This window comes from Haliotis cracherodii, unplaced genomic scaffold (assembly GCF_022045235.1).
Source record: "Haliotis cracherodii isolate W230 unplaced genomic scaffold, xgHalCrac1.p SCAF_2, whole genome shotgun sequence".
Classification (NCBI taxonomy): Eukaryota; Metazoa; Mollusca; class Gastropoda; order Lepetellida; family Haliotidae; genus Haliotis; species Haliotis cracherodii.
The window spans coordinates 32616694-32632241 of NW_027266275.1; the positions used below are offsets into that span (position 1 = coordinate 32616694).

The following is a 15548-nucleotide window of genomic DNA, read 5'->3' on the forward strand; positions in this document are numbered from 1 at the left end:
CCTTAACCGCTGCGTTTCGAATATCACTAATAATAAAGATATACTATTACAAGGGATACAGTTAAGATTTTTACAATCTATCTTTACACATTAAAATGACCGTATCGCTAACCTTCAACTGTCTGCACATGGAGCCGTTCAACTATTACAAAAGATAAATACGCAAACTGTTATTATAGCTTTTTCACGTTTTAGGACATTTTCTCAATGACAGTTAACCATTCCATGACATATGTTTGTCGAAACGTGTAGACTTTTTAAAAACGAAATAGATGTAACACAAATGCCATTAGCTGAATGGACTGAAAAATATCAAATCGTCATATCTCTCTGGCCTGTGGCAGAGGTACTAGGTTGACCCAAGGAGGTGTGGTGAGGTGAAATGGGGTTTAACGTCGCGTCCAAAATTATTGCACTTACTCGTATATAGTGACGTGCATATGCACGTGTGTGGTGTGTGTGTGGCTGCTTGTTCTAGTCCGGACTGATACCGATTTATAGTGTTAGCACACTGATATACCATGCCGCAGTTTAACCTGAATACCCCACTCAGACACAGTATACTGATTCCGAGCCGACTAGTCCTTGTTTTAGCCCCTTAATGCTGAGACCCAGACAGGGTAACAAGTACCATATTATAACGTCTTTTGGTATAACGCGGCCGGGGATCGAACCCCGAACCTTCCGCTCTCCTGGCGGACGCTAGACCACGCAGGCGGTTGACCCAAGGAACTCTGGGAGGAGAGTGTTCGGATATAGTACAATAATGATACAAAAAATGAGAAAATGAATTATTCAGGAACAACTGCCTATGATGTGTCAACCAAAGTATCTAGATCTTCTATGGTATCTATGAAGCTGAGTATGGAGATAAAAAACACACGCAATGATATGGATGGCGTTAGCAGCAAACTAGATTGGTCATAAATACAAAATAATCAACATATATTTTCTCAATAGAAAAAAAATGACCACCGGCTCAACAGACGAAAAGGCCAAAATCCTAGAGGACATCCACAACAGCTTAAATAAGCCGGACCTGATGGAAATGACGAACATGTCTGTCATCCAAGAAGAGGACGAGGACGAGGACGAGGACGAGGACGCAACCATCGTCAGTGCTATGGATGAACCGTTTGAGGAGATGTCGTATGACGTCAATGACATAGAATTCTCCGATGATGAGGATGAAAAACAACAGGATGTGGATGGTAGGTATCGTTCACACTCCAGCGCAGTAATGACTTAGCATTACACCGCTGCCACAAGCTAATTTACATATCATGACCGAAATTTTCCTTGATTGTGAACGAACGCGCAGTCGGGCCAAGTTGAAGCATTTCAGTGTGATTAACAGATTGTTTTTTAAAAATTATTAACATATGGTACCCGTCTGCGACAGTGAGACTAACGAATAACCATTTCTTGGGTTGTTTTGTTTCATTTTAAGCCACCATCAAACATGGGTGTATACTTTCTTTTGCCTGGCAGTTTAGATGCAGAAACATATGATTTGTGGTAGAGGTACTATCAGTATGACCGGTAAGGGAATGGGTATCGTTATGCAGGGCTCTAGATAAAGGCTTATATCGGCGTTTGTACGGAGAAAATATGCACGATACAGTGGCGGATAATTTAGAAAACGTATCAGCACTGTCCAGAGTTGCGTCCCTTGGGCACGCCAGAAACCTATGATTGTGGGTCCCACATTAAGCTGACGCGCCGCGATATAACTGGAATACTGTTAAAAGCGGCGTTAAATCCAACTCACTCACTCACTCACTCTTACACATTCCAGCGACTGAGCGAATGCATCAACTGGGGAGTCAGGTCGCAGCAAGGTTGATCGAGGAAAACAAAGACAAGGTCCTGGAACTCATATCATCAATGATCAGCCTCAATAACCTCAGAGAGTAGGTTGCTTTGATAAAACGTTCTTGTCTGTATAACGATGATGGCCAAATAATACTTACTTTCGTAATATTGCAATTACAAACAGCGGCAACGCAACTGACGATTTTATGCCCCCTGTATGATGGATGGAGTGCCATATTTATTTATGTCGAAATGCAACAACCATGATGATATAAATTTATTCATTCACTCAACGGTATGGGGACACGTTTCTCGTTGGCTGAGGCAGGGTTACGCCCCTTTGTCTTGCCAGGATGGGATTATCGTGAGATCGAATAGCACGTTAGCTGATCATGCCCCTTGGTTTTTCAGCACTGAACCAGTTAATTTTGATTTCACGAACTTGGTTAACCTCCCAAACCTGCATTTCCTTGGCTTTCTTCCCAAATTACGCTGACACACCGCCACATGAACTGAAATAAGTTCAAAGCGGTCTCACTGTGCAGAGTCGCGTCCCAAGGGCATGCCAGAAACCTATGATCGTGGGTTCGAATCCCAGATTTGTCATCACCATACCTGTGCTCGTGATTTTAACCAAAGTGGTAAACGTCTGAGACCCTGGAGATCCAGGTTAGAACTGGTCTTCAGCATCCCATGCTTGCCGTAAAAGGCGACTATGCTTGTGGTAAGAGGCGACTAACGGGATCGGGCGGTCCGGCTCGCTGACTTAGTTGATGCATATCATCCTCTCCTAATTACGTAGGTCGATGCTCATTATGTCTATCCCTGGATTGTCCGGCCCAGACTCGGTTATTTACAGACCGCTGGATAGCTGGAATATTGCTGAGTTCGACGTTAAACAAAGTAAACGTCTGAGACATGCATCACTTTGGGCTTTCCTCCCACATTAAGCTGACACACCATGATATAACAGGAATACTGTTCAAGGCAGTGTTAAAACCACCCACTCACCCACTCACTCACAGCGGCCTTATCAATACGACTCATCTTGTAAATCTTCCTTAAATGATAAACTGTAATAGCTTATTGAATTTGGACGCCTACAATTTGCTGCATTTGTCATAGTGCGTCATCAAGACAATCCACGGAACCCTCCCCAGGACAGGTTAGAACAGATTCATTTCGTCAAGTTCCGTCAGTTCCCCAACCAGGCTCATCACCTAATGAAGTTAATTCCTCTGCAAGAAGGAACAGCAGGTAAACACCAATCCAGACTCAAAAAGGCATTGACTCTGTAGTTTACCTTTTTCCAACATTTGTGATTGATTTTTGTTTTGGCGATGCTGATGAGAACAATGATGGTGGTCCATCCTGGTATCACCTGGAGAACTGTCAATAGTATCACTTGAATGTTATGAAATGTACAAATACAAACATAATGATGTATTTTTATCTTCTGCAGCAGTTCCAAAGTACTAAAACGCTCATCGCCATCACAAACTCGCAGATCGCCAATATCTGGTGCCATGGTTGATGATGACCAAGACATGTTTCCAGAAAGAAGATGGTCCGTGTCGCATCGTTCCTCAGGCTCGTTGTCCCCCTCTCGCCGGGCATCCATTTCACCCCGCAGACTGTCTCAGTCCATATCTCCTCCCAAAGCATCAGCTGAATACGTCAATAATTCTAGACCTTTAGACTCACCAAGACATGGCCGACCCAGTCCACCTCTCGAGTATTCGGACCCTATGGGGTTTTCAGATCCACCCGGTCTTCCTCTGGAGTTTTCTGATCCACCCATGGAACCTCCAGAGCTTCCTCATCCATTGCATCTACCTCCTGGGATATTAGGCCCGCCTACTCCTCCAGGGTTTGGTGGTGTAAGACAATTACCCGTCATGCAAAGTCAAAGGGAGACACCTCCGCCAAGTCCGCCTGAGTTACCCCCACCGGATTAGTAAAGACGTGGCGATGTTGAATATTCATTGACAATGAAAAAGTTTCAACACTTCCTCCACACAGAGCTTTAGTGTTCATCATGTCCGATAGTAATCGTTTTGATTGGTATCAATATCTTTTAGGAGTCATTGTCCCGAGTAGGATGTATTAATGTGTTTTCATTGGCGAGCATTGCAGTATGGCAAATGTATCAATGACTGATGTGTATTTTGTTGTCTGCTTCTGTTATATCAGTCGTTTTGATTTGGATCTGTCATGAGTTGTGAGTATTTGTATTTGTCCTTGGAGGATGTCTTCCGTCGGAAAAGCACGTATCTGAAATGCCATGAAGGTATATGAGGAAGTAACTGTTCAATTATAGGTGCGTTATTAAACAACTTATTTCTTAATGGATGCTGTCCGGCTCGGTGTTTCAACAGATAACCAGGACAATATGTTACTGATACTGTCCCTGAAAAGGATTTAGGGAACGTACGATACGGGTGATACTGTTCCTGACAAGGACGTACGGGTGATACTGTTCCTGACAAGGACGTACGATACTGATGATACTGTTCCTGACAAGGACGTAAGATACGGGTGATTCTGTTCCTGACAAGAACGTACGATACTGATGATACTGTTCCTGACAAGGACGTACGATACAGGTGATACTGTTCCTGACAAGGACGTACGATACGGGTGATACTGTTCCTGACAAGGACATACGATACGGGTGATACTGTTCCTGACAAGGACGTACGATACGGTTGATACTGTTCCTGACAAGGACGTACGATAAGGGTGACACTGTTCCTGACAAGGACGTACGATACGGGTGATACCGTTCCTGACAAGGACGTACGATACGGGTGATTCTGTTCCTGACAAGGACGTACGATACGGGTGACACGATGGATACTCAGCGCTTACCTGTAAAATATTGCCGTGACAACAGCTGCCAGAAGCGGTCCAACCCAGAAAACATACTGGAGAGTCCAGGCTTTCTTCGAGTAGAGACTGAGCACAACTGCTGAACCAAAACTGCGTGCAGGATTCAGACTAGTGCCGGTTATCCGAATACTGCAAATAAAAACAAATACTCAAACTAAAGTGGCACATATAACTTTTGAAAACACATCGAAAGATCGATTTATACAAGCTGTTGATTTGTAGTTGAAAGATGTAGCTAGCTGGTCATTCGATCGGCTGATTGAATGCTGTTTTACGGCGATATACCCGCTAATATCACCACTGCCGGTACATGGCGCGAACATCGATTGGGTCCGTTGGAATTGCTGTAACCATCCAGGGCCAACTTGCACAAAGCAATCTTAGCGCTAAGACTATTGTAAGCATGGGAGTTACGATCATCTTAGCGCTAAGATCGCTTTGTGCAAGTGGGCCCAGGATGAGTGTCGTAGATCTGTGTTAAAGTATGGGAGTAACAATTGCCTTTACTTTTAACTCGTGATCGTCTTAGCACTAAGATCCCTTGTGTAATAGGGTCCTCATCTTAATTGAAGTCGGCTCTTACGACAGGCATAGGGAAATGGTGATCATTCTGCCCCAGCAACCTATGCCTGTCGGCGGTAAGACTCGTGATTGTTTGTGTGTCACTGTACCCCGACGGCGTGGATCGTTGCTCATAATCTCATTCAGTGGTTTCCCTCGTCCAGCCTCGATTCTGTGTACACCCGCCGCCATACAGCCGGACTATTGCTGAGTGTTGGGTTAAATACCAAGCAAGCAAGCATGTCCACATAAAATTAGTCCCGTGAAGATTCCGGGTGACAATTGGTCTGCAGCAACCCATGCTTGTCGTAAGGGAACTGACGGGATCGGGGGACATGCTTGATGTACGTCATTGTATCTAGATTGGTGCTCATGATGTCAATCACCGGATTGCCTTGTCTTGATTATTTACCGTCCGTCATCATTTAATTTAGTCGAGTGCGGCGTTAAACAAGTAACATAAAAATATATGCCGTGCGTCTTTCTCCTCCCTACGCACCCCGAGAGAATGCCGACGACATACGCGAAGCCCACTGCAGTTGGTGCTGCATGCGACTTCGTCTTCTCCTCCAACGTGGTCAGCAACACAGCAACTATCACAAACGCAGTCAGCAAAAATTCGCAGGCAATAGCCCGACCTGGTCCCACCGCCATCTCAACACCATCATCAGTTAACACCTTGGTGAACAGCTCATCTGGTTCTACAACCTACGGAACAATGAAGGGGTGTTACAACATCGTTTCAAACGGTGGTCACATTTGTAGAATAGCAGATTATCAAGCCTCGTCAAAATGTTACCTCCACGAATAAAAGCATCGTTCTGGATAACAACCTCGGTGCCGTTGTACAGTACTTTAGCTCTTAGTATTTTTTAGTTACGGTCACCCTAGTACTATAATCGTTTTGTACAAACTCACCCTTGGACGTTCATATGATGCAACAATTATGAGTTACAAAACCCAGATGTTGTGGGCAATCGACCTTGTGATCGGCTGATTTGGGCAGTGGTCGGCAGATTTGGGCAGCTAAAAGTCGCTCTACGATAATGTTTTTTGTACAATACAGAGTTAAAATGTTACATCTCACTGACAACATTGCTGCCGTAACGATGAAAACAGTACTGAACGGACGAGGCATATGGTCCACTAGAAACTGAAATTTGAACGTCTTGTAGGGAATCTCACATTGTTTTCTTCCAAACACATTTTTAGGATTTAAAACATCCAATCCGGACGTAAAACAAAAAATGAGTGAAAAGATCAATTTTATACCCCCTGGGGAAAGGTCTGACAATGAAGATCGCGACCCAAAACTACTGTTTCATAACATGAACATCAGCTTGATGCAGCGGCTTGTGCGTGTTGAAATGTTAGAAAGATCTTCGAAACATACAATCAATTCATTACTTGGTTTATAGAGGTTATCACGCGATTGTGTTTGGGGATGGTACATATCCTGATATGTATCACTCCTCTCTCTCTTCTCTTTTCAATATAATAGTTTGTCCAGATCCGGATGGTTAATTCTGACTCGAGTGCCGAATGCAAGGACGACGCCATGTTTGTTTGTAAACACTGAAAGTAGTCCCTATACTACTTGTTCTTTGATACTTGAATCTTTATCCGCATCACACTCCGTCGCAGTGGTGACTCAGCATAACCCCACTGCCAAAAGCTAATTTGCATATCACGTGACCGGACTTTTCTCTTGTTTGTAAACAAACGCGCTTTTTCAGAAATCAGTATAGAACGGACTAATGCAAGTATTTGGGGGTGCTTTACATATTGTTTTGCATAACTATAGATATGCTACTACAACTGCGACAGTGAGTTGCATGACAATATATATTTATGCATCAAAGTGACCGTGTCGCTAGCTCTCCGTTGGGCTTCGATGACAGCATGTGGAGCCGTACAACCAATGTAAACATAGGATAACTACGCAAAAACAAGTAGATTTTCACGTATTTGCATACTTTCTCAATGAAAGTTAACCATTCTTTGACATTTGTTTATGAAAATGTGTAGACTTGTCAAACATGAAACGGATGAAAAGCATATGCAATATCTTGAATGGACTGTGAAAGATGTGACGAATCGTCACATGGCGCTGGCCTGTGGCAGAGGTACTACGCTAGCTGGCTGCCGGCCGCATGGAACTCTGGGTAGGAGAGTGTATCCGCATATGACCCCAACGGATATTGTATTTATCCGTTGGCTTTATACTGCCGGAAAACCTATTACCCATTATATGATAAAACCATTTATCGGAATTTTGTGTAGTTGGAAGTCCGAAATATACAAGTGTTGAAATTAACAAGTTCTAACTTCAACATAATAATATAAAAGTGTTGAAATTGACAATATGGGGAAAAGGTTGTATGCCCTGTGTTTCAATGGCGTCTTACCTGAGCCCCGTCCCATTTTAGCGCTGAGATGATCAACAGGGCCCTGTTCCACAAAGCCATCTAAGCGCTAAGGTGATCGTAACTCCCATACTTTAACACTGGCTTACGATAGTCGTAGCGCTAAGATCGCTTTGAGGAACAGGGCCCAGGACCATGTAACAGACAATAACAGAGTTTTTTTGCGAGTTTGTTTATTATTAATTTATCAGTTACATGGTCCACTTTCACATAGGCTTACGATAGTCGTAACGCTAAAGGAGCATTCACCGGGTACTACAACTAGTTGCTGCAACTTGTATGTTATTAGTTATACGAACAGAAGTTGTATACAACTCGGCATTCACACGACGGCGGGTTGCGTACAACTCGGATCTCGCGACATCTCTGACCGAAAGGACCCGTGAAGATCCGGGGTTGAAAAGGTCTTCACCGACCCAACCTGCCGTAATAAGCGACTATGCTTGTTGTAACAGGCGACTAACGAGATCGGGTGGTCAGGCTCGCTGACTTGGTTGATGCATGTCATCGTATCCCAATTGCGCAGATCGATACTCATGATTTCCATCACTGGATTGTCTGGTCCAGACTCGATTATTTACAGACCGCCAATATATGGCTGGAATATTGCTGAGTGCGACGTTAAGAAACAAACTGCAAATACCTGCACCATTTGGAGTTTTCCTCCCATATTGAACTGACACGTCGTGATGTAACTGAAATACTGTTATAAATGGCGTTAAACTAAGCTTTCGCACGCATGCACGCACGCACGCACGCACTCACCATGGCGAGGCCGGCTCCAGCGACCCCTCCCAAAATCTGCACAAGGACGTAGGCGGGCAGTAGGAGAGGCTTCAGACCCCCGGACACACACACCGCTAGACTCACAGCAGGGTTGAAGTGACCACCGCTGAAATATCAAAAGGAAATAATTTATAATATAATGGTCCGTGGCACGTCATATGAGTGAGTGAGTGGGTGAGTATGGTTTTACGCCGCTTTTAGCAATATTCCAGAAATATCACGGGGGGGGGGGGCGGGGGTGTTCCAGAAATGGGCTTCACACATTGTACCCATGTCGGGAATCGAACCCGGGTCTTCGGCGTGACGAGCGAACGCTTTAACCACTAGGCTACCCAACCGCCCCTGCACGTCATATGAACTATAGTTATATGAAAGAATCGGGTAATCTTTAATGTTTTTAGTTGTATACATTATAGGAATCGCCCTTTCGCTGTAAGGAGCTTAAACTGCAGCTGTGCAACGATCGGCAAAATATTTGCAGCAATGATGGCGTGGTATATATATTATTAAAGGGCTTAACGTTTTCTACTGTATACTTCATTTATAAATATCAGGGCTTCCACCAAGTGGGAGATATGTCAATAACCTAATACACAATGAATAGCTCGTTGCTATAAGATTATCATCTCCAGCTGTTATAATTGCGTCCATTTCAATAGGCCTGAGATAGCAACAGGTGGTTTACCCATGTATTGTCAATGCTGAGGACGTGTTTTGACCTATTTCAAATGAACGTCATAATCTTTTTATAATAAATTTATCATTTTTTATGGCTGGTGCTTGTCACCCAACGCTATACGTCAGGTCATACGCCATTGACACTGTGTATGCTGAACTTGGAATGTTACTTGCAATGATCACGCATTGATACGTTACTTATTTCAAAATGTGGTATGTATATTATTGTCATATACACTACTGATCACAAGTATACTTACCTCCTTTGTTCGATTCTCGCGCTTTCTTTGTCTAACCTCAGCGGTAAGATATAGTTATTTTGCAAAAGTACCGCAGTAATTCTGCAAATGTTTTGCGAAAGCACTCCGGTACGTTTGCAGAACCGCCTCCGTGGAACACGCACGCGCAAAAGTCTAAATAAAAACAAAACAAAAACTTGCCTCCTTTCCAAAAAGAGCTTCATGAACTTAACTACTTCAGTATTGTCACCTCACTGTCACCAAATTGATCAATATAAATTAGTGTTCGCATTGTAATATCGGCTGGATATTGGCAAAATATGGACATTTGCAGGGAAATTGGCGGCCATATTGGTAGAATGGTGGCCATCTTGGATTTGGGTGGCTTATGTTTGCTTCATCTTAGTTACCCAAAGGCGACCGACAATGTCATGTCTGTGCTTGTATCATCATTTGAACAGGTGCACATGTTAGCTGCCCCACTACGAGGCTCATGATGTCAGTCACTAGATTGTCTGGTCCAGACTCGATTATTTACAGATCGCCGTCATATAGCTGGAATATTGCTGAGTGCAGCGTTAAACAAAAACAAAAAAACGTAGGTGGTTAGTGAGGGGTAGATTTACTGCCGCTTTGAAGAACCAGTTACATCACAGTCAGTTACATTACGTGTGGGGCAAACCATGGGGCAAGAAGAAAATAAACGTCACTCAGGGCATAGACGTTTCCCATTTATCGTGTATCGGGTTGGTAACGGGTGGATAACAAACACAGGCATCGCTGTGTACTAATCCCTGAGTGAATCCTCGCCAGGACTGTGTCGGAAAAAGTGTTATAAGAAAGTGAGTGAGTGAGATTGGTTTAACGCCGCTTTGAACCGCATTTTAGTCCAATGACGGTGTGGCAAGCATGATGTGGGAGGAAAGCCCAATTGATGCGGGTCCTAAACGTTAACCACTTTGGTGAAACCAACGAGCGGACACAAGTTTAACCTAGAAACAGAGGATTCGGGTTCACGATCATAACTTTCCGGTACAAATGGCTCATATAACTGTTCCTGTGGGGATTTTTACCTATAAAGATTTAGTGAATATAAGTTCAGTTAAATTGTTTGGCAGAGTTATTAAAATGTTTGATTGTCACGACAACGATCGGTGGTCGATTCCAACACATATGTAAATATCTTGAAGCCATTCTTTGGAGTCCCCCGCCATGACATTGCCGTTATAATTTTTCAAACAATAAAACTAACCTCCCTCACGCATTCACTGGTTTGAAACATGTCTAAACTACAGCTGATCTGAATATTAATGTCTCTGAGGGGATTTTTATCCTTAAATATAAATATTAGTTAATCTCTGACTCTCTGATATTGCGCTCTAAAACGTTTTACACCCAAACGTCTTTAATATAGAACTTCAACGCCAGGATACGATCAGTCTCAATTATTTCCCGATTTCATTTGGCATAAAAGACAAATCTCTCTCTCTCTCTCTCTCTCTCTCTCTCTCTCTCTCTCTCTCTCTCTCTCTCTCTCTCTATCTCTATCTCTCTCTCTCTCTCTCCAAAAGTATAGATCTATAAACAAAAGAATATGATCCCCTTGTTTTGTAGCACAGTTGAATGCTTGATATCATTCTAAAACGTAGCTACCGATTTGACACAAGAATCATTAAAATTAACTAATGTGACAACCTCCCATGCGTATTATGACTAAATATGTAGTCAAGTCCTCCTTGACGAAACAAATATAGTGCACATATTCCTACACACGGCCACTGACTTCGTTGACCGTGCTGACAAACGTGAGGACGTAACATGCATCGTTACGGCGTATCAGTGTACGTGTTTGTGAACGTCTTATCCTGGCACATGGCCTTCTAGGCCCGCTCCTGCAAAGCGACCTTAGCGCTACGACTGCCCTAAGTCTATATTAAAGTATGGGATATAATCTCAGAAACCGCCATGATTTTGGACCATTTTCTCGAACATTTAAATAATACAGTAAGCAAATGGAATTATCTACCATCAGAAGTAAGGGATGGTTTCATCAATATCTTCTTTTAAAGCTGTAGCATCAGTGAGCATCACCACCTGTTCTATAATTGCGGTACCAAATCCACAAACATTTTGCACACTAGATTACTAGTAGATTAGGACACAATTGTAACACGCTAAATTTCGACCTGTTTCTTGTTATCTTATCTGATACTATTTCCTGTAAACGCGGCGCGCCTAGTGAAAACCTCCCTATTTCTACTTCTTTCGAATGCACTTTATACGATGACTTAGGGAGACATTACCATCAAATACTGATTGTCTTGGAGCCCAAACAACGTTACACCGTTTTTCATTTAGTGACCCAAACCTAAATACAAATACTTTCTTGTCTGGTCACAGTTATAGAAAAAAGACTGACAGATTCAGTAGTTAGCATATTATTATTATTTTAAAAATGTAATTATTTATTACTGTCAAATATATGTATTTTTTCACTTTTAGCACATTGTAATACCCCTCAGATCAGTAGTGTATGGTATTCCCCCAGTGTCGTTCTTAAATTGTAATTTGTTCATTTTTATTTTGTAAAATAATGTTTCACTGTATATGGGGAAAAGGCAGCAATAAGTGTTGCACTTGTGCCCAATCCCTTTGACGATAAAATATGTTTAAACTAAGTAAGGTAGTTGAGATCGCCTTGGTGCTTGATCGCTTTGTGAAACAGAGCTCAGATATGATACAACTGTTGAAAGTCTATGTTAAAGTATGGGAATTATGATCGCTTGACGCGAAGACCATTTTGTGAAACGGATCACAGATATGATACATCTGTTGAAAGTCTATGTTAAAGTATGGGAAATATGATCGCTTTAACGCTAAGACCGCTTTGTGAAACGGAGCTCAGATATTATATAACTGTTGAAAGTCTATGTTAAAGTATGAGAAATATGATCGCTTTAACGCTAAGATCGCTTTGTGACACGGATCTCAGATATAATACAACTGTTGAAAGTCTATGTTAAAGTATGGGAATTAAGATCGTCTTACCCTACTGGTTTTGTGAAATGGGGCCGTTCGTTGTTAACATGCAACAAAAGCAGGTATATCTTTCGTCACACGGGCAATGTCAAGATGACAAAGTCTTTCACAAACGAGGAATTCATTCGTAAATCCAAATTCAATCATAAGAGTGTGTGTTGAGCACCGAAATTGACATAAAGGGATGCGATAAGCGTTAATTATCACAAATTGGAGATAAATACATTTCATAAGTAACACCAACTTTAATCATTCTATAGAAATCCAATTTTACTATGCTTGGTTGTCAATATCACTACATCTCAACGAAATCGTGAAAAATTAATTCTGGATTGTCCCAGACATTGCCCAAATCATATTAATATATTTGTTTTTCTTTTTGTATGCCCTCTTCAGCATTATCATACTGATAAAAATTTATCCGATTTAAGAATCGATACTATTATCCTGCTGATTTATAATACGTATCCTATACATAATGATACTAACACACTCAATGTGTTCGTCGAGCCACGGAAGATTCGGTCCATACATAGAGACTAATATATTTCAGTGAGTATGGTTTTACGCCGCTTTTAGCAATATTCCAGCAATATCACGGCGGGGGACACCAGAAATGGGCTTCACATATTGTACCCATGTCGGGAATCGAACCCGGGTCTTCAGCGTGACGAGCGAACGCTTTAACCACTAGGCTACCCGACCGCCCCTAATATATTTCAGAGTCACGGTATATTTCACGTATTGGCCATGACGCTACAATGCTGACAATCTAATTAAAATAAATATAATTAAATTAAATCTAATCAAAATATGTACATCTGACATATTGACAGAAAATGTGAAACCATCACCCGAGAGAGACCTTTGTCACGTGTAAAATATTGACTCGGTAGTATATATGACAATTTGCTTTTCTCATCTGAATTGAATTCTTTCTTTTTTTATCCAACAAAAGCAAATAATCTTTACTTTTCAGACGTTATGATTAACTGTTGTTGAATCAAAGGTCGCTTTAATTCAATACACAGCCGTGATTCACATTCAATAATATAGGTTGTCTGAAGTACTCTACTCTATTGCTTCATCTTTTCGCGAACACCTGGTGTCATCACTGATTTTGAGAGACACATTCACATCATTTTTCACTTCTATTTTGTCTTTTAAGCCCACTTGAATGGTTTCGGTAGACAATGGAGACTGATTATTCTCTGGGGGTGATGTTTTATCAATTTTTTTTTTGAAGACCTTTTAGCTCTAACGTGACATCCCTGCTTGTGGCATGTTATCAACACAGACAAAACCTACATGGAACCAAACATATTCATCCCCAATGTTTTTTTTTAATTCTATTAATATTAAATGATTTATTTTGCAAAACATATTAATCACGTACCTCATTTTTCCAAATGTGGCCATCAATGCAGCCACCGTGAACCCGGCACACAGTGCTATAGGCACGATCATTGGCATGTGCTCAGGGGGTAGAATCCCTATGCCCTTCACCCCCGAGGATACCAGACAAGCGATTAGCACGTAAATCGCCGTTCCTAGAAACTCCGCGGCACATGCTTGCATGATGGCTTCAAAGACTCTCCAAAACGCATCCCTCTCTTCCGCCATCTTTTCGCTCTCTGGATCCCCAAGGCAAGCCATCTGGGTTCGAGAGATACACCCCGTGGTGAAATTCGATAATTCAACGTTTCACATGGTGCACGGATACATACATTCTACACGACAGTTGTGGTTAGGATGTGCTGTAAACGATTTTCCACCAGCTGTTGAAGATAAGGTTGGTTTTGAACACAGGTGTCTCCTCGACCTAGTCTCAAACATACTCTCCTGTTCAGGTTAATACTGGAGGATCGCTTATCATGAAGTGGCATTTATGAAAGTAATTATGTAGGTAAACATATACGAGGGTGTATATCATTTGTATTCTGACGTCCAATCAAACGTCATTGGTGCCTGAGTCATCCGCCGAAAAAATGACATTTACTGTTGAACAGCTGGAACCTTAATTATTTCAATGTTAGACTCACAAATGACTACACAGACAGTGACGATAAAATAATGCATTATCATTTATACCCAACGCTCCAGTATGGCATTATTTTTAAATCATAAACAGTCGAAGATTATTTAATTTATATACTTCAAAGCTACATGCTGTTTATACACATTCTGAAGTTACAGGGCTGACTCGGTTGTCAAAGGATCATGCCGTTGTGAAGAGTTACGTCCCTTGTCATTTCCGGGATCCGCTGTTGTGGGTTCGGGTCCCAGATTTGCCCTAATTATGATCATTGTTCAGCACGATACCAATTGCTGGGGCCTTCCTCACACACTTACTGACACAGGCTTTAATTGTTTGTTGTTCATAGGATTGTTTGTTTGTTGTTTAACGCCGCACTCAGCAATATTCCCGCTATATGTCTGTAGGTCTGTAAATAATCGAGTTTGTACCAGACAATCCAGTGATTAATATCATGAGCATCGATCTACGCAATTGGGATGACATGCATCAACCATGTCAGCGAGCCTAACCACCCGATCCCGTTAGTCGCCTCTTACGTCAAGCATAGTCACCTTTTAAGGCAAATTTGGGTTGCTGAAGGCCTATTCTACCCCGGATCTTCACGGGTCCAAGAATCGATTGATTAAATCACGGTGCGATATAGCCATCCTCGATTAGCAGTTGTTATTTTATCTCGGTTCGATTGTTTTTACCCTGGACCAATTTGCTAGCATCGTTTTGGAAGTGACGTCATCGATCCATCGCTCACTTACTCAGCACAGAATTTCTCCTTCAGCCATCCATCAAAATGACCCTTTACATGAACGCGAGTCCAGCCTAAATCGACATTTAAACAAATGCACAGGTGAAACACTATTTACATGCGTCGTCTTTATTTCAAATGATCTTTATGAACCAAAGCACACACTAATGTTCACCCAGCAGCGTTAACGTCAGTACATGTTATGTCGTACGGTATTCGTCAACCATTCATCATGCAATGTCTGGCAAAGTTGCGGAAGCTTTTGGGGCGGTGGTTGACGTTGTTGGACATGGCGACCGAGTTCATCCTATAATATTCAATTGGGTTTAAGT

At 42.1% G+C, this 15548-nt stretch overlaps 2 protein-coding genes across 2 annotated transcripts in view; one reads left to right on the plus strand and one right to left on the minus strand.

The window, feature by feature from the left end:
- The window catches only part of LOC139467576 (uncharacterized), a 48951-nt gene extending 44884 nt beyond the window's left edge, over nt 1-4067 (plus strand). Inside the window, exons 24-27 of the mRNA XM_071249113.1 lie at nt 961-1211; nt 1799-1913; nt 2941-3072; nt 3278-4067. Coding sequence (XP_071105214.1) covers nt 961-1211; nt 1799-1913; nt 2941-3072; nt 3278-3773 — 994 coding nt within the window. The 3' untranslated portion in view covers nt 3774-4067. The remainder of the gene's footprint in view (nt 1-960; nt 1212-1798; nt 1914-2940; nt 3073-3277) is intronic.
- Nucleotides 2540-14092, minus strand: LOC139469013 (aquaporin-8-like). The gene is made up of 5 exons (XM_071251149.1): nt 13833-14092; nt 8460-8586; nt 5768-5976; nt 4687-4836; nt 2540-4089 (listed from the first exon to the last, which is right to left on the minus strand). The coding sequence occupies exons 1-5, from the start codon at nt 14090-14092 to the stop codon at nt 4005-4007; spliced, it is 831 nt and encodes a 276-aa protein (XP_071107250.1). The 3' UTR covers nt 2540-4004.
- Between the last annotated feature and the right edge of the window lie 1456 nt (nt 14093-15548).